Source organism: Struthio camelus, chromosome 2 (genome assembly GCF_040807025.1).
Source record: "Struthio camelus isolate bStrCam1 chromosome 2, bStrCam1.hap1, whole genome shotgun sequence".
NCBI classification, from domain to species: domain Eukaryota; kingdom Metazoa; phylum Chordata; class Aves; order Struthioniformes; family Struthionidae; genus Struthio; species Struthio camelus.
Window position 1 is genome coordinate 55,750,289 of NC_090943.1, and position 24,680 is coordinate 55,774,968.

Sequence of the window (24,680 nt, forward strand, 5' to 3'; positions counted from 1 at the left end):
CCTTTAGGAACATGAAGTATATTCGGAGGTAGTCCATTGTAGAAACAGGCACCAGGGTCTTTGGTGGTGGACATGAGATATTCAGTGACCGCTGCTTTACAAGCCAAGCATGGTAGACCTTTAATCATGGGCTACTTAGAAAAGCTTGACTGAGTAAGCACATTGAAGCACGAGGGTTTCTCTCAGCTTGATTTAGGTGAGGCCCATGAACTTCCATACTATGATTAGGTGGGTTAGGAAAGTCCAGGTCTATGTTTGCATGTGTTAGCTGAGAGCTCTGTGCTTTGAAAGTGAGGTTCAGAAAGACTAGCTGATTGTTTTCTCTTCATTTTGAAGAATGAGTTGTTGGTGTAGCTTTGGGGTGTACAAAGGGCAGAGTGGCAGGGCACACCTTTGGTCAAGGACAGGTTAAAATCTCACCCAGAGACTGTAAAGCACTTACTTTTTGGACTTTTTTTCAATCTGTCAGACATTCAGTCTCCCCCCAGCTCTGGTCAAGCCTGTCTATGTTATTGGCTAACTCCTCCCTTCCTCTGTACCATTCTCCTCAGCTGAGCATCTGCTAACATTCAGCTCCATCACGCCTTGCTTGGTGCTTGCATGATGCTGCTCCTGTTCCCTTAGCCTACCTATTGACGTGTGCCAAAGCTCTGGAGTGGTAGTTTTATCTTGAACTCTTCTGCAGACTTTCTCATCCTGGTTTCTATAAATTGCACTTTTGTTGTCCACAATGTCTCCCTGCCGTAGTTTCTTCTATTGCGCTGTCCCCCAGTCCTGACAGCACCATGTATCAGTAAAAGAAGTGGTTTGTGGGCAGGTAGAAATCAACTACCCCCCTGCTACTTATCACGGAGACAGTGGACAGCGCTATGGGCATGAGGATTTCATAGCACAGCTTGGATACATACTTCAAGTGAGAGTGAGGTGACTGCACGGATGCACTGCCTTCATGCCAGGGCCTTCATTCTGCAAGGTGCTGAAGACCAAACCTCTCCAATAAAACACATGCACGTGTATTTAACAACACAGATTGTTCCATTTTGAGTGCTTAAAAGTTAAGCAGATGCTTAACATCATTCTCAGACTAGGACCAGAACCTCCATTTGACCTGATTTCTGCAGCTTGAGCAAGCAGAAACTCTTTGAACAGACTGCTATCTTTCAGGGTTTGCAGTATGCAGTAAGTGAGACTATACTGCAAAATTACCTCGGTATTTTTCAGAATGCGACTTGAAAAGGCTTAAGAGGAATCTAGGACTTTAGGTTCCTCTTTGGAAACGTCAGCCTGTGTGTATAAGAGCTCATACAGAATTTTATTAACGTAGTGAGAATTGAAACACTTTTTTATTGTTCAAAATCACCCCATCACTTCAAAAAAGTGAGATTCAGATGTATACCTTGTATCTTTGACTCTTTGTCAGAGAATAAATTATCATAGCCAGCTCTTACGCTAGTGATCAACTATTTTTAAAACATACCTATTTCGTCTTAGCTAAGTGAAAGTGCCTAAGCATTTGCACGAATCTCTTGTATTACTATTGCTCTGTACTTAGTCTGGAAAACTTTCTGAATACTGCAAATACTGAAGTCAAAGTCTTGAGTTTTTTAAGATCTTAACTGAAGGCAGTTAACAAACTTGTAAATCATCTTCACATATTAGGTTTCCTTTAAATTTGGGATTGAATACAAAATTATTTTGTTGGTATTTGAAGTTCCTCAGCAACTCAGAGCTATGACCTTAAAGATTTCTTTTCTATTGGGCTTGAAGTTTTACTGGTGCGGGACTTACAACTTGCAATATATAAACTTAAAAAAGCAAGCCTTATTTTCCAAAGGGTGCAAAAGGTATCCAAAAGCAATTCAGGACAGTGCCCCCTGAACACCAGAGAATGACTGTTAGAGTAGCTGCTAAGGTAAGGTTTGGAAAGGGAATGGCTCTGAGGCATTATTTGCTTGATTTTACAATTTTGTGCTATGTGACTGCATGTGGATGTCTCTGTCATTCAAAGTCTCTGGCAGGACTCCTGCTGATTTCATGGGCTCTTGGATCAAGCCCATTTTGAATAAAATAGACTAGGAAGAAATCCTCAGAAAACGGTAAATGGAAAATGGACATTTTTTCCTACAGAACATATCGCTTTTAAAATTTTTGGCAGAAACATTTTGGCTTTCCAAAGAATTAACTTTTAGTTTTAATTGAAACAGTTTTGCATTAATAAACAATCTCTTTCTAAACAAATATGTTATTTTCACTTACTATATCTTTTCGGTTTTTGCTTTTCTAGTGAGATATTTTAGTCTTTTCTTTGTGTTCCCTTTTGCCTCTCCTTTTTGCAAAATATTAGAAAAAAAAACAGTGAAAAAGTGGGAAGGAAACTTGTAGGAACAGGTTATAAAAATGTGAAATCACTTTTTTTTTCCCCAAAAGACTTTGATGAAGCTTCATTTAACAAAGGAAAAAAGTCAGTATTTGAGGAATATATTTCAGCTGTAGTACCGATCGCGTGCATTGGTGCACCAGCCTTTCCTATTTTCTGGTAACAAAGTTGTCACATAACACACAAAGAAGGATAAAATAAAGCTAATCACCCAAATGTTTCATGTTTGTGTGATGCTGTTCTGCGAGCCTCCCCAGCAGCAGACTGACTTGCTTCTGCCTCTCTCTCTCTCTCTCTCTAGATTGCAGTTTTGGGGGAATTACATACAACAGCTCGATGAAATGGCACTTCCCGACCAATCCCTGTATTACATATCAGTGCCAGGTAAGGATGTCATAAGCACCGCAGGAATTGAATCATGAGCTTTTCCCATGAAATTCTGAGCATTTTTTGCCCAATCCAAATAACCTTAAATATTTTATGTCTAAGGCACATAGGAGCTTTGCATTTGAAGTAACTTAAACCCATTCAGATGTGGCTGGCTATCACCAAACATTCAGAAAGACAGGTTTTATGTGTCTTGAGTACTGCGATACCCAAACATTTGTGAAGGAGTGGTACAGAGTAGAGTCATTTCCTGCTACATTGACCTTGGAAATAATTCTGCTTTTCTCAGCATTTTCTCAGAATTTTTGGTAGTCTGCCTATCTGCAACCCTACCATTTGCAAGATTGTCCGTTTACAGGCACAAACCAACTGACAATGTAAGCAATTTTGGTTTCTGTCTCTGAATAGATCAATCTGCAATTTCTGCAGGTAATTTGATCCAGTATTAATGCCTGATGCAATCAGGCATTAGGAGAGAAGGGTTCTGAGATGTTTTTCTTTTTCTGTGATATTTCTGCTCTATGAAATGCACCCACATTTTTAAAGACAAGTATACTGAGAATTAAGTTGCAGCAGCAGTGCTCTGTATCCTTGTACATAACGGAAATATAAGCTTTAATTTAGATACTCTGATCACCACTAGCTACCTAAAATTAGCATTTCTTTATTGTCTGTTTCAGTGTCTAGATGCAAACCTGGGTAAGCCTGTTTACTCTAGATGCACACGTTTAACAAGCAGCTTTTCCCTGCCTCCAAATGCAAAGGTGCAAGCAGCAAAAGAATAACAACCTTTTGTGCACAGATCCTCACATTCAGATTTGTTCAGGAGGACTTTGGCTTCTTGAACAAGAAGTACAGGAAATGTTAATCTGCTAATACTTATCAGGAGCAGCATCAAAGATAAGAGGCTCCCCTATACAGAGCAAGATGTTTTTATCTGCTTTCCAAGTCTTTTTCCTCCAAGGGGAGAGGGAAGAGATTGCTTTGTGTCTGGTCCGTTTCCCCCAAAGCTGCATAGCAGATTACTAAGGCTAAGCATTCCTGATAAAGCAGGATTCCTTTTCCTAAGAAGGTGCTTGGTTTCTTACCTGATGCATTTTAAGGCAAATCCTATGTCTGGAGTCAAGGAGACTCAAGTGGATCTTTTGACTGTGGATTAACCGTGGAATCCTGATACCAGGCAGCAGATACTGAAAGAAAGGAGGCTTTGAAACCCAGTGCTCCACAGCATGTGTCGTGCTATAATTGTACCTCTAGTAATTGTGGTTTTTTTCACTTCTGAAAGCAACCACAACAATAACAAACATGTCTGATCTGCTCTTTCTCAGGAGGGAGTGATAATAGAGTCGGAGGTACAGTGTGTTGTCCATTGCAAAAACCCTTCCAAGCTCATAGGAATGTGTTGCCCTGTGTGTCCAGGTAAGACTTCATGGGAGGATGCTGCTCTTTGTCAACAGTATTTCTAATGATAACCATTATTTCCTGAGAGGTTATGTCTGATTCCTCCATTATACTTGCCAAGTTATTGAAATATGGGCCAGTGGCACACAATGCACTGAATGCCATAAGAAGAGCGAGCGCAAATTTTTTTAGTAGAGGATATACACAGTAGGGGATGCACAGGGGAACATTTGAAGCAATTGGCTATGGATGGCAGTGGCCTATTTTTTTTTTAAAAGTATGATGTTTACATTGTTTTTCAGAGCATCTGTCAGCTAGGCTTGCCTGGCTGATGACTGGGATTTTGTTGGGAATGGAAGGATGAGGGTAATCCTAACGGAGGAGGAGATTTGTTTTCTGAAGGAGAATGGGAGTGGGTTGCCTTTGTGAAGCACTGTGGCAAATTAACCTAGTTTTATTGGTGAATTTGTTTTTAACATAGGTTTTGTAACTAAGCACTGCTCCTGTTGGGATATAATTGGTTTATTATATTTAATTTGTTATCTGCCCACATCTCAGAGCATAAGAACTAGTAAGAAAAATCAAACAGCTTAGAAAAATGTTTCAAAATCACTTCTAATGGAAGACCTGACTTAGCCTTGACTTCATTGGTACATATTTATCTGCTATAGAAGTATGCTTTCTTTCTCTCAAAAGTTAGTTGGGGGTCTTTAAGGCCTTTATATAAGCTTTTGAAGTGACGTGTATCGGAGAGGATGGTATGATTTATTTTTCCCATTGTCCTATGGTAAAGTGTGTTATAGTGAAACGACAGTGTGCTATCTTGAGCTAAATTTATTCCAACTCTGTTTTCCAGGTTGTATATTTGAAGGGAGACATTACAATGAAGGAGAAGAATTTCGGCCTGAAGGAAACAAATGCACCAAGTGCTCTTGTATTGTAAGTATTTGCCTTTTGGCGTTGTATCTCCCTGTATGAACTTCAAAAGGCACATTATTATTGTCGTAACAAAACAAAAAAATATAAGGAATTCAACACTGTTATGCATTCTTCTCTAGTCTTGGAGTTCAGCTTTCTATTGAAGATTTGACTGCAGTAATACATTATATCACTCATATTCTCAGTTTATTATCTTTCTTGTGACCTTACACCGTGTGCAGATAGAGCTTTATGTTTGGGAGAGGGTTGATGTGTTGAATTAGTGATGCTTTTTTTGTGACGGGGTCATACAGAAGGCAAAAAGCTATTCGAGTTTCATCTGTTGATCAGCATTTATTAGATGTTTCCTAAAACTGATCTGTCATAAGGATTCCTTTCAGCTGTATGTGGCAAGGGCCTTTGCTCTAAATTACCAAGTGAAAGGATGAGGGTAGCCTCCTTAGGCTATCCCAGGTGGATTTGGGCTTGACGCTTAATGAAAAGGTCATATCCTGGATTTTATCCTTGACTAGCAACAATATAGAGAGGAAGTAATAATTGCATCCTTTAGGTAATGAGCACAGGCTTCTCTTTTGCTTCCGTTACATTGAGATAATGCTATATGAGTTGGGGCAGATAACTTTGACTTCATCGGTGTGATCTGTGAGACCAGTGAAGTGCAATGCTCAAATCACTACTTATGTTGCAATTGATGGACTGGCTATCAGCAGAAAATGCAAGCCTTGGGAAATGTACATTTCAGCAGAATGAGGCACAGTTTTGTTGGTACCAGCCACAGCTCTCCTACATCATAAAATAAAAATGGTGTGGAGAGAAGAAAGGATAAAATTTCAAAAGGAATATGTATTTATATACATGCACACACTCACACATTTAATGAAGCTGCTGCAGAGAACTTGAACTGTTTTGAGGGGGGAAACACTGCTAATCTGAAAAATTAACTTACATTAAATCATCACTGCTCCTGTGGAGAGTTAGGCTGCTCAATTTTTTTAAGGTTTAGTCCTGTAGTAATGAAAATACGCAGTCCCACATGTCCTGGTGATGCACGCCATGGGCCGCTGTTCTGCTGAGTGCCTTCTATACCGTGATGAGGAGCACTGCTCCGCCTGTACTCAGTGGGTCCCCCTCTCACTCCAACTAATTTTGCTTTGCAATCCAGCCTAAAGTTCCTGAGGGAAAGGCAAGTCAGAACGGTTATAAAGTCTGTGGAGACATGCATGAGCCCTTTCAGGCTGTGCTCTGCTCTTTCGTAAATACTACGCAGATATTGCCGATTGCCCAGTTGCCGGTGTGCCAATATCTCTTTAATCGACTTTCCTTTGTTCCCTAAATAGCAGAAGCAACTGTGCCTGGAAGAGCAGAGTGGGGAGGGATATCTGAGAGGAGAAAAGATAAAGAAATACAGGAATATGGGGTCAGGCCTGAGGGCCCTTCTTTGACAGTAACCAGTACCAGGTATGTTAGAGAAGGAAATGCATCAGCTACTGATAGTAAGAGATTTAAAGCCTCAAGCAAGAGGCTTAATGATCCCCTCCAAGAAAGGGAGTATGACAGTTCTGGATATCAATGACTTCTGTATAAAGTCCAGCTCTAATTCTGAATCTTACAGATGGCAAAAGAAACACCATCTTTGTGCAAGTTACACCTGATTTGACTTCCCTTTCTCTGCAGTTCCTCTTTTTACTGCCTCTTGACATCTTCCTTCAGAATTTCCTACGTAATTTACATTGGAAGCGATCAATGGGGGGTATCTTCAGGGCTGTGATAGCAGTTTACCACCCGCCCTACGTCCATTCCCTTTCGGGAATGGGTTTCCAGTGAATCTCTTATCTAAGCAGTTGGTGGATATCTTATTTGAAGATACCTATCTAGTCATGTGATATGATGGGAACAGGTTTGTGTGTGATGTGCTGTAACGTGTGTAGGCTTTATTAGATGGAAGGTAGCTACTCACCCCTAAGTAGATGTCTTCTGTGATTTGAGATTGTAACCATTAAGGAAGTCTTCTATAGAACTATGACAGAAGAAGTGACACAAATTACTGTCAGGGTGTTTTGGGGGTGGTGGTATCAGGATTCAAGACAATCTCGTTTTAGTGTGAATGCTGCATTTCATTTAGGAGCCAGCCTTTCTAATTATGCATTATTCTGGACTCCACAGGGCAGGTAACTCAGGCAGGGAGCTTTTAAACAGGAAGAAAGTAGAGAGGAATAGCTGCAGTTTGTTTTCCCTGAGAGATGTAGGGCTGTCCCACACCAGCTATATTCATTAAAATGAGGAATTACTTACAAACAGGAATTTTACAGTTGCAAAAGCATGCACTCAAAACTCAGTAGATGTCAGGAAGCCTGGATTGCTGGGCCCAGGCTTTGAAAAGCTCTTTAGTAGTTAAAGTCGATGGTATTTTCAGCTTGAAGCAGTGCATACTAGATACTACTGAGCTCCCAAGACATGTGAAATGGTCATTAAGATGTCTTTCTGTTGTTGTTTTCAATGATGTGCATTGTTTTTGCAAATCAGGCTAGAGTGGGAATCTTAGGAAACTGGGGAGAGCGGACTGGGAACTGGGCAGAACATACTGGCCCACTGCAATGTTTTCCTTGCATATCTCACCCTTGAACCATAAGGCGAGCAATGGCATGGGCCCGGGTGTGTAATTCGTTCAGTCCTTAATCTCCCTGCAGTGAACTGGCCAATATGGTTTCTGTTTAGCACCACTTGTGGTTCTTCTAGTTATTGTCTGCTGAAAACCGGACCAAACCCACCAAACTCATCTCATCTAGGTCACTGAAACGACCATTAGCTAATAACATTTGGGTTGCTACTGAGCCAGGCTGTATTCGCAGTGGTGACACCAAGATGAAAGGCTCTGTATTCCATTACCACTTTCCTGAGCAATCTACTCCTTAGGGTGACTAAGATTTCTTGCTGAAAATGAAAATGTATCACCCCTCACTCAATGCATATTGCCTGTCAGGAGTGAACGAGCTGGCTTTTAATGACTCAGTTTCTCTGGGGAGATGTATTTGTGTAAGAAAGGTGGATGGGATAATAGGGATCTCCTCTCACTTCGGCTGAAGCCCAGCTGTCTCACAATAATTCATCTGTCTAGCCTGTTCCTGCTTTGCTCGGTAGGCCAGCAGAGTGCTCTAGAGAAACCTTGGATCTTTTCCCTACCATAAGCACCTACTTAAGTGAAGGACTGGATGCTTTAATCAAGTGTTATTTCTCAGATACTACTTTTATGAGGTCGAGAGTGTGTTTCTGCTTGCACAGTGCGAGTACTTGGCTTACATGTTTCCTTTCCTACAGCCTGCATTAAAATAGTCAGACTGAGATTATCTTAAATGTTTTCATTTTCTCTTTTGATGTAGCACGTTTGGGAAAAAAAAAAAAAAGTTGGGAGGGGGAAGGAGGGACAGCCAGAGAGGGAAGGAGGAGAGGAGGTCTGGCAGGGAAGTGACCTTGTCTGAGAGTGGTAACCATGGAGAAGCTTATCTTTAAACGGTAGTATCCAAACTCATAACTAGCCCCTTTTGATTGTGGGCATGCTCTCCCACCGCTGTTACCCAGACCGTGGGCGCGGGGAGTTTCGGCATGCGAGGCATGCGGCGGTGCGAGGTACCGCCACGCTGGGAGGACGCAGCGCTATTGAGACGCCTCGGCCGAGGACCAGTTTTACTCGAAACCCCCAGCCGGGAGCAGGGGAGCGGAGCAGTGGGTCACGCCATTAAGGAAACAATCGGAGCCTGGATTACCGCATTGCTGGGATGGCTGAGGGCTGTGCTCATTATGAACTGGGCGGCACTGGGAACGGCTGCGCCAGCTGTCCTTTCCGCGGGGAGGCAGCTCCCCGGGCAGGCCTTCTGCGCAGCCGCCACGTGCCGCGTGTTCCCAAGCACCAAAGGTCCACGAAAGCGCTGCCGGCCTCTTGTAGCCGGTCTTCTGAAACGATTAAAAAGAAGTAAAATGTAAATGGCTGAAAGCAGAAAGCAGGGATTTGGGGCCTTTCAAGGCCAGAATTCGAAGGCAGCCTCAACCCACTCTCATTTATGCCTACATCAGTGGCTTTTCTATATTACTTGAGCATGCTCAGAGGGACTCGGTATGCACACAGCTAGCTTGCCTCCTGGTTTGCAGGTGTCAACCTGGGTCTGGGCAGGAAACGTCTTTGTCATTTATGTTCCTGAGTGTTAGGGTGCAAAAACGGTATAAAGAAAGTCTTGCACAAAGAAAAGGAAATCACACTGAGAAAATCTGTTTCTAAAGCGATGAATAACAGACATTGCAACAGCAATAAGTAATGAGAAACTACATATGCTAGTATTTTGGACACTGAGGGTGGAATTCATCTTGTCTAACTTTAGCCATTTAGAAATAATGTGTCTCGTCTGAGCTACTTATCTGGGCTCCTCTTTAGTTAATGGAGAGAGATAGGTGGGATGGATTACTCTCTGCAGATGCCTATCTTCCCCCACTAACTATACGGAGAGCCTGTGCGACTCCCACAGCCTCGGAGATGGCTGCAGATAGCTGAGATGAATCCCACCCCTGCAGTCAGCTGAGTGATAAAGCACCATGATACTGTTTTAAAAGTTTGACTTCAACAGATATTGGGAACTGCTGAAATATGTTCCCACAGCAGTTGACCGTGGGGGAGGTACTCCAACTGTGGGTACTCCCATCTACTGGGAAACTCCGGAGAGCACGTAATTGAACACATCTTCAGTGAGGACTGGTAGCAGAAGCTGAGTCCAAACTCAATTTTCCATCCTTGGTGCAGAGCCAAACGCCGATCTTCCTGAATTTCCGTGTACTCGACGTGCTTTGATACGGCTCCAAATTACAGCAGACATTGTCACTTTGGGGGCTGAGAAATGGAGACAAAGAGTTTTAGTCAGGAGTGGAAAAGCAGTGAGTTAGTCTTCTGGTATGAATAGCAGTCACTTTCTTAAAGTTAGCAACATAAGTAGAAACTGTTGGCTTATAGGTGAATGAAGATGGAGAGCAGGAAGCATCAGAAAATGTGATACGGAGGGGTACTAACTGGGTCTTTCTGGGAACACACCCAGAAAATTTTCTGCAGATTTTTTGCATGTCTTAAAAATGTGGTTTTCTGGCTAGCCTAAAAAAATCCACTCTTCGAGGTAAGCAAAGAAGTGTAGCTGTGCAGATAAGCGAGGAGGAACAGTACCTGGATGTGAGCCGAACATCAGCAAGAAAAATAATGTGGCATGGACATAGACAGTGTCCTATTATTTAGTCCTTCTTTATTCAATATTCTTCAGACTTAGAAAAATATGCCTGCTTTCATGGGGATTGTACCCTACCTGTGCCATGTCTGAAATATTATATCCACCTAATTTTGGTCATATCAAAGTCCAAAAAATAGCACAGGCATCCCTTCTTCTCCATCATTTCACATAGGCGGTACTACCCAGTTATTGTTTTTGAGATGGCATCTAGGAAGACCAGTTAAGGGTCAGAGCCCGTTGTGCTTCGTATCGTACAGCCATGCATTTCCTGGCCCCAAGAGACAAGAGTTTGGAAGACGAATGTGAAGAAACACTAAATGGTTATTTGACAGATTTCTGCAGGGAATTTTTCCTGACCAGGGAGGAAAGGGTAGGTGGAAACACTGAGGAATTGGAGGAAGGAACTCTACCTTCATAAGGCTCTGGTCTTGTTTAGACGAAGACTGCCTTTGCAGTTTGATGTTCCAAGACGGTATTGTGATAACTGATGAATTAAGTGATACTAGAAGACATGAAAGACTGGTAAAACTTCCTAGGTACATGAGGGGCCTAAATAAATTCTGATTTAACAACCTCTCCTGGCTGTGCGTTGCATGAACAACCCTTGTTGCAGGAAAGAGAAAAGTAACCAGTACTTCTTATCGTTTAAAGGAGACAAATCCATGGAGAAGGATGTATTTTGCATTCTTAAAGCATATAAAGAAACAAATGAAGTTGAGCACTTTAAAATCGTGGTAATAAAGGCTTATACCTCAAGTGCAGGTTGACGTACTTCTGGATAGCAAAGGAACAGAGAGCTTATGCTGTGAGGTGTCTGTCCCCTGTCTCATTAAACTTTTCCTAATTAACAGGCTGAGATAGATTGTTCCTATTGACAAAGAAGAACTGAGTACACAGAGCTTTAACAATAAAGGAGGGCTGTTAACAGGCAGCCTCTGATGAAGAGACTATTTTTTATTGGCATTGGCCTGCAATGAAGACTGCAAACATCTCTGCTATAACTCACTCCTTGGAAAGGCAAGAAGCTATCTTGGAGGGAAAACAAAGCAGTAAAACTGCAGAAAACAAAGAACCTGATTAAAGTAAGCAAACAAACAAACAAAAAACCTGCTGGCCAGCAGGGGTTGAAAGGGTTGCACATGGTTTTAGAAGTGCCCGGGGAACACATGGGTTTTATGTGAGGCTGCTGTAGCACTTTTTATAAGTGGCTTTGAAAGGAATGCGTGTGGCATCTCGTGGGAACGCTTGTGTGCAAAATTGATTTAGGTCTAAAAGATTCCCACAAGTTGTGGTAGGAAGCAGTAAAAGCAATAGCTTGTCAATTAACAGGGCCTTTGTTTGCAAAACATTTTATGAAGAGTCCAAGCCCCTTCTGGCTGGTGTTGCAATGAAGGAAAGGCTGAGACGAGTTTGTCACCCTTTCAGTTTAAATAAACTTGGATGGCACAGGTTTTGGGGCTGGTATACACTAACAATAGTTAAATGATTTTAAACTTGCACACATCACTCTGTGTCCTGAGACAGGATGTTTCAGTATGCACAGTACTACTAAATGAATTTACACAAGAAGGCTTAATCAATTTTCCAACACCTACTTGTTTTCCTTTGTCTGGTTTTCAAAAGCTAGAAAAACTGCCAAGATTGGAGACAATGTGTAGGAGCTTTGGTTTCCCCAGCCTCCCACCCCCTTAGTTCTGACCTCTGTATCAGTTTGGGTACCGTATTTCTTACTTAAGCACGCTGTAGCCATTGACTGTGTTCGTATTCCATGTCTTTTGTAGAAAACATAAAGTGAAACTTGGGATCATTAAGTCTGAATCGCTGCTGAGCTCTAGGGTGATGGCCACATTCCACCTTGACTTGTTATCAGCCTGCCTGAACTCTCCTTGCTGTTTCCACTGCACCCTACAGCCAGCAAGCCTTTGTTTTCTGCCCTGGCAGCCTTGCGTGTTGTTAAGGCAGCAATAATTTCCAATCGCCTGATATAACTCCAGCTGGGGGACGTGATCATTTAACATTTCTGACAAAAGCCAGTGATATGGAAAGACTAGTCGCAGCCCCTTGAATTCAATCAACTTTTAAAATGTTAATGAACATATTATTACTTTTGTATGTTCTTGATTTAATGCTGAGTCACAAACACATTGAATAGTCAAGGGGAGGAAAATGCTACCCAGCAAGTGTCATTTTCAGGACTGTGACAGGCTGTCACTTTTTTATGCAACTCATCCTTAGTCAGGCTGAGAGAGGGACAGGCAGAGTAATTCAGTGACCTCAAAATAGGCATGGGAAACAGAAACGGAAAAAAAAATCTTCAAAGCATGACAGTGATTTACCTGGTCCACCTTTAATCTGTCAGAAATAAAATCTGACTGGTAGCCAAGCTATCATAACATCTTTGGCACTCTGCTGCGGGTACATGAATTTGAAGGAAAGATGCAGGAATCCTGGTGGGCAACTCAGGGTGAGAGTCAGAAGCAGGACTTAGCACCCAGCCGCTGTTGTAGATGCTTGAACACAAAGGTGAGTCCTTAAAAATTGTGTCTAACTCTGGAGATAGAAATTGTATGTCTGTCTTTCTTCCAGGCAGTCTCATGGCACCTAAACTTCTGTCCCAAACATGATTAGAACGCCATAAAACTTGATAGTCCTGACCTTCAATGAAAAACCAATAAGTTTTCAGTTTTTTGTCAGAAGCTTTGTGATGAAGCACTGACATTTTCCACAGAAAGCAGATGTGTGTGTTTCTTAAACTGCAGTTTAATAACATTACTCAATATTTTATGCTAAAATTATTTAGATGGAAATCACTTTATCGCCCCTTCTTGGATGTCAGAGCCAATGCAATTGAAAGTGCAAAGTTCAGATTTCTAGCAGGTTCAGATCTGATGTTTGAGGCATCTGTGCCCAAAGCGATTTGAGTGGCTTGCATACTTTGTGTGGTTTCTTTTCCCTTATTTCTTTTCTTCCTCCAGAACACAGCACCAGGAGTTTTCTGAGAGCAGGACAGAAGCTAGTGGGCCCTTGCCAATAATATCTTTCTTCACAGAAAAAAAATGGAGCTGGCCTCAGCTCTGAAAACACAGTACTGAGGATATTTTCGTTCCTTTTGCCATCATCCGCTTTGCACCCAAATATTCAGCATGCTGAGCAAAAACTCGAGAATGAAATATATGCAAAAATAATTAAATCCAAGTAATAACAGGACGTTGTGCTCTCCAGTGCTCTGTTCTCTGCCCCCTCTCCTAGTTGCAGCATAACTTCTCTTGCATGAATCTGACTAGGAGCTGCCGCTAGCAATCTCTGCTGCTGATGCACCGTTTGTGCTTTCAGCAGCCAGCTGAACTGCCCTGCTCTCTGCCTTTTGAGCTCATTTTTTTAATTCCCTGAGGTTCCTGCAATTACCACTCCTCCCCTGTCTAGGTTTTTGAGCCGCTGCACTTAAGCAAGTATGTATGTACATGTCTGGGACCATGCGGGGAGGGAAAACCCTACGTCTATTATATTTTCTTCGATCTACTGCACCTTGTAGTTGATGTGCATGTGTAAAATCGCTTGTCAGTAATACCTGAACCGCATCTGCTACAGTGACTTTGTTTTTTGTTTATTTTTACTGTGAAGCTGATTCTAACACAGCATTTTGTAAAGTGGCCAAGTGGGAATAGGCACCATAAATGTTGGCACCTGATGGAAACCGAGGCCAGCAGGCGTTTTCTTCCCCCGTGGTGCTGGTACACTTGTCGTGGTCAGCGGGAACAGTTCTGCCTGCTGCAGTGCGGCGCTGGGGCAGTGCCTGCGCCACTGCGTTTACCCTGTTTGGAGACACGTATTCCCGCAGTATTCAGTGCGGCAATGATAACAGTAAGCATATATCCTGCAACTTGTTCCTAATTTTATACTTTGGGGGGTGAGGGGAAGGGAGAGGGAACATGCTTCTACATCCACAACAACAGAAATATCGTGCACCTTAGTCAACCTGTGTAGCTCATTTGCTGTTGCTCCCCTGAGACACTTTTTGCGGTATTTCTCTGGGTCAGGTGAGAGGCTAGTGAGGGTGTTATTAGCACATCCAATGGCCAGAAGACATTATGCGGTTTTCGTAATGTGTGTCTTGTGTTTCTATTTCTAAATATCTTACCAGGCTGTCAGTCTCTGGGAAACGCTTTATTTCAGTCTGTCCTCAAACCAGATTTATGCGAAGCAAAGATGACAAACTTCCCAAGCCAGACATGGACATGGCTTGCTTGTTGCTTGATACTGTTCTTAAGACTTTTCTAGACCAGCCTAGTAAACGCTGATTATTATTTTTGAGTCCTTCATGATTTTTCACGTAGAGCTAAGGCTTTCAACGGGAGAGGACGGTCCCTTTTCAGGATGTGACAAGGTTTAGCCAAGGTGCCAACTCATGCTTAGGAAAAAAGTTGTTTGTCTCGTGGCTGTAAAACAACATGTAAAGCACGCAGGGCTTGAAGGGGAGCAAGTTTGGCTTATACTTAGTGGGACCCAGGAGCTGCTACCCCAAGGCAGGGTGCCAGCTTGCCCCTGTGAAAACCCAGGCGCATCCTGACAACACAGAGATAAAAATCTGCAATTTCCAGCTGCCCACGAATTCCTTCATCCCTCCCTCCCTTTTGAGCTCTACCTTTTTCTAAATATTACATTGCTGATTAAAGTGGAGAAGCATGCATAAGACCTGTCCCGGAAGTGGGCAGATGAAAGTAAAGGCAGCAAGAGAGCGGCTGGTAATTTCTGGTGTACAGGATTAACAGTATTTGTGCTCCTGCGAACGAAGGAAACCAGTAATACTGGAAGTACCTCAGCTCCATGAAAGTAATTTCTAGAAGCTCATTCGAAATTCGTAGCAACTTTTATCTGATGGAAGGAAAAATCCTTTCTCCTAAGGATGACACTTGCCCACTGAAGGAGAGCTAAAATAAAATGTAACATACCACACATGCCCAGTCGGAACAGCCTGAAATATGCATCTCTAGAATGCCAATAAACATATTTGTCATTCAACTACAGGTTAAATATGAATTTAATATTTATTCTTGAAATATGATTTAAGCACACAATCTCCGGGTAGCATGTAACGTTGAATGTATTATACTCTTCTTCCTCATTTCCCAAATGCTAAACATTAATTTGGATGGCAGTTGGGGGGGGGGGTCTTCTATAAAAGCTTGTCAAATTACTAGTGTAATAAATTAGAGGCAATAAGTTGAAAATGTATAGGAGTGTGACAATTTGTCCTCAATAGCCAAAAAGCCAGAATGAGGATGTCAGCCCTATGGACTATTACCAAGACCTTGCAGGGTTTCTCTCTACTCTAGTGACAGAAAGGAAAGTGTTTGTTTGGAGGATTCAAGGTTTCAAAATTTCAGGGAAGAATGGAAAGCATTAAAGGGGATGGAAATTTCCATCCAAACGTGGTAACTTTTAAGTTCCAAAATATAAACGGCCTCAAATAAGACAGCGCTGAATACCACCACCTCTTACTCAAGTTAGAAAGGTCTTAATATTGGCTTCGAAACCCTAGCCCTAGGGAAGGAGCTTGTGCCATCCCTTTTAAACAGAATTTCGCTTAGACTTGACGTCTCCTCCTTTATCTGAATTAAACAATACTGAACTCAAAAGATTACAAATATTGAAATGAATGTAGTTTTCTATGGTAAAATTGAGATAAATCTGTTCCTAAAAATGGAATCCGGGTACTGGGTTGGACAGTATAAAAATCAAATCTAATTATGTCCTCTGCCTGTTTTTATCATCTATTGCTAGAACACTACCAAAACAACAGTCGGCCGTCTTTGAAGACTACTATGTGCTATCTCTGAATTTTGAAATATAAAGCTGCTCTTCATGTAATCCTGCAAGGCACATGATTTCCTGGTTTAATTAGGCTCATTTAAGTAGTGTTAATTCAGGGATAGATGGAGGCCTGAATTTGTAAGTTACTGTTGTGATAATCAAGAGCAAAATATTGGCAAACTGCACAGAAACATCCTGAGTAATTGCTTGGCGGGAGAATGGAAAATTTAAGTCTAAATGGATTGTTTTGCCATCTTGCAAAAAAGTCGGGGGGGGGGGAAGGAAGCCTATTTTCACTGGTCCATCACTAGTGAAACATAAAAAGTTGGGAGTGGGGGGAGTGCCTCTGTGTGCGTGTGTGTGTGTGCGTGTGTGCGTGTGCGTGTGTGCGTGTGTGTCCGTCCCCATGGGTGTCTGTGAGGCGGTGTGTGTGTCCGTGGGGGCTGTCTGTGTGCCCCTGTGCGTGTCTGTGTGTCTGTCTGTGTCCCCATGGGCGTCTGTGAGGTGGTGTGTGTGTCCGTGGGGGTGCTTGTGTGCCCCTGTGTCTGTGTGTCTGTCTGTGTCCCCATGGGCGTCTGTGAGGTGGTGTGTGTGTCCATGGGGGTGCTTGTGTGCCCCTGTGCCTGTCTGTGTGTCCCCATGGGTGTCTGTGAGGCGGTGTGTGTGCGTCCATGGGGGGGTGTCTGTGTGCCCCTGTGCGTGTCTGTGTCTCTTGTGTGTGGCCGTGTGCGGTGTCCGTACGTCCGTGCGCCGTGTAGTGCGTGTGGTGTCTGTGTGTCCCTGTGGTGGGGGGGGAGGGAGGGGAAGGGAGCCCGTGCCCCCCCGCGGGGGCCGGTGCGTGCGGCTCCCCGCCCCGCCGCCGAGCGGCGCCGCCTCAGGCAGGCAGCGCGCCCCGCCCCGCCCAGCGAGCGGCGCCGCTGGCCGCGCCCCTGGCGGCGGCGGCGGGCAGCGCCCCCTGGCCGCGGGGGAAGCGGAGGCTCCTCCGGCGGGGCCGCCCGGGGCGGCGGTGACCGCGAAGGCGCCGTGCCGAGGCGCTCGCCCCGCCCTAGGGGCTGCCGGGCGGCACCTCGGCTGCCAGCCTTGAAACGGGCGCCAAAAGATCAAAGCGATAAGGTCTTTGCCTGTGAGTTTTTTGACTTACTCTTTTCAGCGATGGCATTTTTATTTTTATATATGTTTATATATATATATATATAAATATATAATTATATTTATTTTATTTTATTTTTTATATATATAGATTTTTTTTAAGGTGTCCCTGCAAATCTGTATTGAATAACCAGCTACTTAGTGCTGTTTCATTATAGTTTTGCGGTCGTTTTAAGAGGTCCAGAATGAAAGGAGTGTTATGGTGTTTGTTCCGTACACCTAATACTTTTATTATTAATTCAGTGAGGTGGAAAAGTGTAACGGTTTATTGCTGTGGTTTTTTTATTTTTTTTTGGCCGATGCGCTGTTAAAAAGGAAAAGCAGGAGGAGTTAAAATGTTGTAGGAATGTTACTGAATCGTATTCCCTTGCTGCCATATATTTTAACTGCTTTACATGTAGAAAGGCTGTAAAAAAACTTAATACAGCACTTTATGATATTCAAAAGCTGGAAAAAAGAGATAATGATCCAGTATCATCTTTACTCCTTCTGCAGTCTCACAAAGCAGATGCACCTCTGTGGTGGTTCGTGGAAAGGAGAAGGATCAAACCCTGTCCCTGAAGTTACCTGTCCTTAGTCAGGCATCAGGGCCCTTTTAAAGTGCTCACCTTAAAAATAATATGAAAATATATTTTTAATTGCAGATTCTTTAAAAAGACCAGAAGCGCTCATAAAGTGAAAAGGCAGTCACAGAGCTAAAACTTCTCTTTAATGACGACTGAATTGTTGGTATGTTCCCATAAGTCCAGAACAGGCTTTTAGATGTTTTTTAATGTAATTGTATATAAGTAAATAATAAAAGGCACTATAGAAAAAGTCCTGAGCAGCTTGCAGTCAGTCTCAATAATCACACTCCAGCGCTAGATGGAGGAGGGCGTTTTAGGGCAGGGGACTCCAGGAGTATGAGCCGTGTCTCCGAGGGTCTGGAGATGCCGGTCAGAGCCGTGCTCGGGGCTGGTGCTGAAGGCTGCTTTGTGCGACCTGGATCTGACCGAGTCCCTGGTTGTCCGTGCTGGAGGCAGAGGTGGCTAGAGTCAATCCTACCCACGTCCAGCCTTTGTGCGCTATTGGCTATAGAAACCAAGGTCACCAGCGTTAGCCTGAGAGATTAACAAAGCCTAGGTGGACCTTGGTTTATAGGACCCAATCCTGAAAATACATCCTTTTTTTTTTTCCCTTCTGTGACTAAAACTACTGACTTTCTCGATGTACTGATTTAGCAAGGTTACTTCAGTAGTGCCTCTGTGTGCTCAGTATCGCTCAGACTTTAGCCAGATATTTGTTATATCGAGGTATATGCACAATCCTCAACCAAAATGTAGGCAGAAGATAAATAGCCATTAAATAATCCCACTGACTGCAGTGGTGCCACTCATGGGGTAAAATTATGCTTCTAAACATGATGGGGAATGGTTAATTGAGGAGGAGGAATCAAAAGAAAATGCCATCGAAAGTCCGCAGGTAGCAGAGCAGTGGGGTGGGGAGTGGAGAGGTTTATCCTTGACGGTGATTAAGTCTGGCAGAAGAATATTTTCTTTTCTGTTTGCAGCAGAATATGTGGCTGCAGAAAGAGAAATGTAATTCTGAGTAATATAAAAAAAAAGGTTGCCACATGTGGAGTTAACTATACGTACTAGTAGAAAGGCACTGTGAAATACTGCAAGAAGCTTTTAACTGACTGTCCACAAGTTCAAAAACTCCTAAGCAGAGAAGCTGGCAGTAATGACTCACTGGTCAATTAATCTTGATAATGAACGTTTAATGAAAATCATATCTGGAGATTTCATCAACTCCATTTTTGCATACAATCAAAACTCCATTTAAATAAAATTCCTTAGAGCTTGAAAGTACTTATGCTTTTTGTGTTTGAGTTAACTTCCTTGTTCATAATGTTACCATCTATGTATATGCACCCAGATGCCTGAGTAATGCCTTTTAATAGTTCTGCTGTTCTTTGCTTTCACCTCTCCCCATAATCATTTCTTGTCTCTGGTAATGAAACTCAGAGTCAGCAAGGTAAAACTGTTGCATTCAATTTCTGGTGATGCTGCAGCTTTTGCAATAAACTTTTACATATGTAGGTGATTGATAAAATTTTGCAGTACTGGAGTGGCAGGCACTAATATATGACTTTCAGTTTTCAGCCTAATTAAAATGAAAGGGGAATAAGTAGGAAGGAAATCTAAGCAGTTGAGCTCCGCTAGGGAATTAAAAAAGCAGTACTGAGTTGGATTCCAGTTGGTTGCAAGTGCTAAGTTCAAGTTGTTATTTATGATTGAAATGAAGCTAAATGAAATCACCAGTCATTAGCTTACAATGTGTAAAGAGCTTTGAAATATCTTTGCAAACGCAGCAGCCTCCCAAACAGCTGCTACAGCAAGCACCACCAAATTTAGCCTCTCTCTCTTCGGAAGGGTTACGAGGATGCAATGTCTCTACTGCAGGGTAACCCACACTTGACTTACCTTCTGTTTGGCTAATTTGACTTGTAAAGAGTGCTCCCGCTGCAGATTAAACTCAGGCAGCACAGAATGACTGGGTTACTGAGTAATTTACTTGAGCAGCTAGTGACTGGTATTGGTAGATAGCCACGGTCCTGCATGAGTTAGCCAGTTAATGTTAAATCACCACTAAAGTCAGCAGGCAGGGGCAACATTTAAACTGTAACTCATGTTAAATTCAGTAGCAAGTATTCTTTGCAAGGGTGGGAAGGGGAGAAGGAGGGAAATAAAGGACTGGATCCATTTGTAACCGTGCTTGTAAACAGAAAATTGGCTTTTGGGTTGTAGGCCACCATTATTCTTCCTTTTTTAGATGTAAGGAGCGGCAGGGCCGGCAGACATCTCTTCCCTTTATTCTTTTGAAGTAAGAGCACGAGGTTCCACCGATGAATTAAATCACAGAATCACAGAATGGTTGAGGTTGGAGGGGACCTCTGGAGAGGATGAGTGCAAACTGCTAAGACAATTAGAGGAAACAGTCTATGCCCCATTAGTTCCCTATTCACTTTTTTTACTTTATGCAATTCAGCAAGGACAAATGCAAAGCCCTGCACCTGGGAAGGGTTAACCCCTTACAGTAGTGCTGGGGAGGGACTGGCTGGCGAGCAGCTCTGCAGAAAAGGCCCGGGGGGTCCTGGCAGGCGGTGAGCCGAGCACGAGCCCCTCAGTACATGAAGGACATGAACAAACGGGAGTGAGCTCCAGGGAGGCCCCCACAGTGGTCAGCCGGTTAGGAGAGGCTGCGGGACGGGGGCTTGTTCAGCCTGGGGGTGCGGTGGCTCCGGGGGGGGGGCCTGAGAGCAGCCTTCCAGGGCCTGCGGGGAGCTTGTCAAGAAGACAGAGCCAGGGTCTGCACAGCGGTGCAGGACGAGAGGACAAGAGAGAGCAGAAATAAGTTGACACAGGAGAGAGTCAGAATAGCTATGGGGAAAAAATTTCCCCATGAGGACAGTGAGGCATTGGAGCAGTTGCCCAGGGAGGTTATGCAGGCTCCGTGCCTGGAGGTTTTGCAGACCCGTCTGGGCAAAACCCTGAGCAACCTGGTCTGAGGTTGTAGCTGAGCCTACTTTGAGCAGAAGGTTGGACTGGAGACCTCCTGGGGTCCCCTCCAACTTGACAGACTCTGAGACTCTGTGTTTCACTTGATTGTAGAGTACTACAACTCATATGCCTGTCCCTTAGTTTCTTTTAGCACCTATTTCAATAGCTCAATTACAGCTCCTGCAACTTCACAGTTTAATTCTCAGCTTTGCTTTTTTGAGCATGAGTGCCCTCAATAGACGTTCACACTTTGCATGCTCAAGTGGATTGGAGGTGCATGCTTAACTCTATGGTGGGGTATCTGAAGAGGAGCCTCAGTTCTATTAAGACAGCTATGCTGGAAAATTAGGTCACCTCAAATTTCTTGGAGTACCATTAGTATGAAGTGTGCCTTACGATATGGCATTCCCTTCCAAGGTCCACATTTCTATATCTCATTTTTATGAGAACATTTTCCTCCTTGTAAGGCTTCCTTCATTTTTTTTATTCCTGTTCCAGCATATGCCTGGGATATTTTCAGTTGTACCTCTGTACCTGGCAAAGAAGAAATGCTATAGCGTTGTATCTCAGGAAGCTCTTGTCTCCATCTTCTTTTTTAAGATGCTTTCTCTGAGTCACTCTATCTGGTAGTGTTGCCAGTGCCCCATTTTGTGGGATATTTATCATTATGCATTTTTATTAGCTGTCTTATGTAAAAGGAGAGAATAGCGCAAAGGAAGACATAGATAAAACACTGTGTAAAACACAGTGCAAATTATAATAAAATCCATTAGACTGGCACTAAGCATAACTGCACAGCTAGGAAAATATTTCATGAACTTACTATTGTAGAAATTACCTTTTCCCTTTTTCCTCTGTTAGAGAATGACAGTTCTCTAATATTCCCAATTCTTGGGAAGAAACTTGCAAAAATCTGGAGAAGGAAAGGAAACTCAGAGACTTCCTGAGCCAGATGTGGTTTCTAGATACTTAGTAACTTTCCATGATTTTTTCTTCCATGCACTTGTCCCCTTTCCCCCTTGAAAGTAGGTAGACTCTTAGTCTTAGTTGCCCAGTGAGTCTAAAACAGTACCTTTTGAGTGAGGTCTTGCACATCCCCCAGGATTACTGGCCAACAGGAAGAGATTGTGATTTGGTCCCCCTAAAGGATTCCTCATTAATCTAAGTAGATGAAGGTAGTATAAAAATGGGGGTATTGATTGCACTGGGCATCTTATTCCAATTTCCAGCATCAGTGATATCATTATCTTTTCATGGTATTTATAGAAAGGGAATACTTGCAAATCTACTAAGAGTGGTATTCATTCCTCATAATGCAACATATAAAGTTTTATCTCTATTTCTTCAGAAGACTGTAAGAGATGCTGAAGCCAGGAAGGTGCTAATTCAAAGATACAATAGAAATATCAATTATAAAACCTTGAGGAGAACAGATTACTTTCATCCCTGCAGTATGATTGTCCAGAGCTCCAGGACCCAGTTTCAAGGAGTCAGGACATGGGGTCCTATCAGAAGCAAGTGGGCAAGACGAAGCCTTTTAACTTGGAATGGGGGTTAGGCGAAGTGTCATATGTTTTGCTCGAGGCCTTTTGGCTTTTCTCAGAGGACACAGTGGAAGACAGAGCGGGGTGGAGGCCAGGGCAGTCTTGGACAGCGGAAGCTATAGGGTCTGTCTTAGGTGCACAGGGGGAAACTTTGGCACCCTCTATTAAAACAAAGAGAAATGAAAGGTACCTGAGATATTTTGGCAGCTGAGGGGCATCATTTGTAAAAGCTTAATCATGCATTTGGTTTATCTTTTCATATCTCTACTCCGCTATTACAAATCCATATTTTCACATAAAGACAGTCTTTAAGCCTTTGTTTTCTCTTGCTGATAAGGCTGGTTCTGAGTGCTGTGACCTGTGTTGTGCACTGGGATATGAGATGCTTGCAGTAAGTGCTGGCCCTCCAATGTGTTCCTGCAGGGCAGCCAGAGCATGGCAGTATGTGTCTCCACAGCAGTTTCTTGGGTCACTTACAGAGATGATATTACAAAAACTAGGAGAGGAAAAAGGGTTTTCAGTGACCAGCAATAACTGAGGAAACTCTTACATGTGGCAGGCTTTGAAAAGCACTTATGGTTTTGAGGAGAGAATGTGACATACAGATGTTGGGCTAGCGATAAATAGCTACAGATTAAAACTGGACGAACAGGACATGTTCTGTGAAATTGCATCCTCATAGCAGAGCATTGCCTCACGATGAAGGAAATGTTCTAGCAAATGTGCTGCTTGCAAGAGAAACAGGGTTAAAAATAATATTTGAATTTTTTTTTGAGTTCAGCTGTGGATTGGGGAAACACACTATTTGTAGCTGTTGAAAATGGGATAAATGCTTTTGTGTTACTTTAACGATAGCCTTAATGAAGAAGAATTCTAGGAAGTAGGAAAAGGTCCATATGACTTCAACTACAGCTATATCCCTGAACTGGTAACACCTTCTCTGGAGAAAATGGGCATGCGGCCAACCAAGCTTAAGTATGAGCTCACCTTCCACTGGGACTGCCCGTCCTGCTTTCTTGAAAAGCATCTGCATGCGGGGCTTATTCACAGCGCTCTTTCCTCAGTTGTGGCCTGTCCTGTTTGAGACAGAAGAGGAAGCTTGATCTGGCTTCACACCTTATCCTTTCTCCCCACATGAAGGCAGGCAAAGAGCCAGCAGGAGAGCAGAGAAGTACATTTCATGCTGGAACAGTTAATCTCTGCACATTTTTCCAGGGAGCATGGCTTTTCCCTTTTCTTGCGCAGTATTTTCTTGATACTGAACATTGCCCATTCATCTGATATCCTTGAGAACTGTCAAAAGTGGGACAATCATGTGAGTTATAAGGTTTATTTACCTTGTCCTAAGACACAGAAAATTCTCAAAGCACAAGAAATATTAGAAGAACAAATCATTACACTGAGGAACTCAGTAACAGAATGGTTACCTTTTTCCCTACTGCTCCTCCTGCAGTACAGGCTGTCTGTAGCAATAGCAGGGGTGTGTTTAGCCAAGCATGGGAAAATCAGAGCCTGAAGGAAGTTGTCTTTCTCTGCTGGTGGGAAGCCCGTCGTTTCTGAGTAATTTGCAACAGTGGAAAGGGAATTGAGTGGTGCTGTGTGGCACTGGGCTGGAGGCGAGGCCACGTGCAACCCTCTGGGTGGACGGAGGCTTGATCTGCACAAACAGACCGAGGTGCCTTTTCTTAGGAAGCTGGACAGAGCTTGACTGAAGAAAAAGTGAAACAGCCTCATAGAGAAATGGCTTCTGGTGTTCTTGGGCAGGAATTTCCTTTCTAAACACAATTCTTGAAAACTTTTTTGGCACATAAGAGCAAGACGGTCTCTCATTGATGTCATGAGAATAGGAGAGCCTAAAGACATCATCAGCAGGAACGTTCAAGTTGGAGTAAAATAAAAATGGATTGCACCTCGGAGTGAAATAAACTACTGTGAGAGACAGGCAGTGTTTGCAGTGATTTCATGCTGGGTGACGCCAGCAGTGCCTGGGAGGCATGAGAATGGGATGTTTCCGGACCAGAAAGAGTCTGATAAACTCTGTGTGGCAAGTGTTCCTGCCTGCCGTTGCTCTTACTGTAGAAATGCTGTAACACAGTTTGAATTTTTGGGCTGCATTGGCCTAAGACTAAGATCTGCTTTTGGGTTCTGAATTTCCTAAAGCTGGAAGTCTCTGTATCTTAACAAATGTCCTTTAACAGTTAGCATTTCCTTCTGCATGATGCATGGGTCAGTGCAGATGTGGTGAACACGACACTATTAGCTAGATCTAAGA

General features: G+C 43.1%; 1 protein-coding gene across 10 annotated transcripts in view; it reads left to right on the forward strand.

Moving 5' to 3' along the window:
• BMPER (BMP binding endothelial regulator) overlaps nucleotides 1-24,680 on the forward strand; it is a 158,400-nt gene that overhangs the window by 39,495 nt on the left and 94,225 nt on the right. For all 10 annotated transcript variants that reach the window (XM_009679687.2, XM_009679688.2, XM_009679689.2 and 7 more), the window contains 3 exons: nucleotides 2,679-2,761; nucleotides 4,093-4,183; nucleotides 5,022-5,104. In XM_009679687.2, coding sequence (XP_009677982.2) covers nucleotides 2,679-2,761; nucleotides 4,093-4,183; nucleotides 5,022-5,104 — 257 coding nt within the window. The remainder of the gene's footprint in view (nucleotides 1-2,678; nucleotides 2,762-4,092; nucleotides 4,184-5,021; nucleotides 5,105-24,680) is intronic.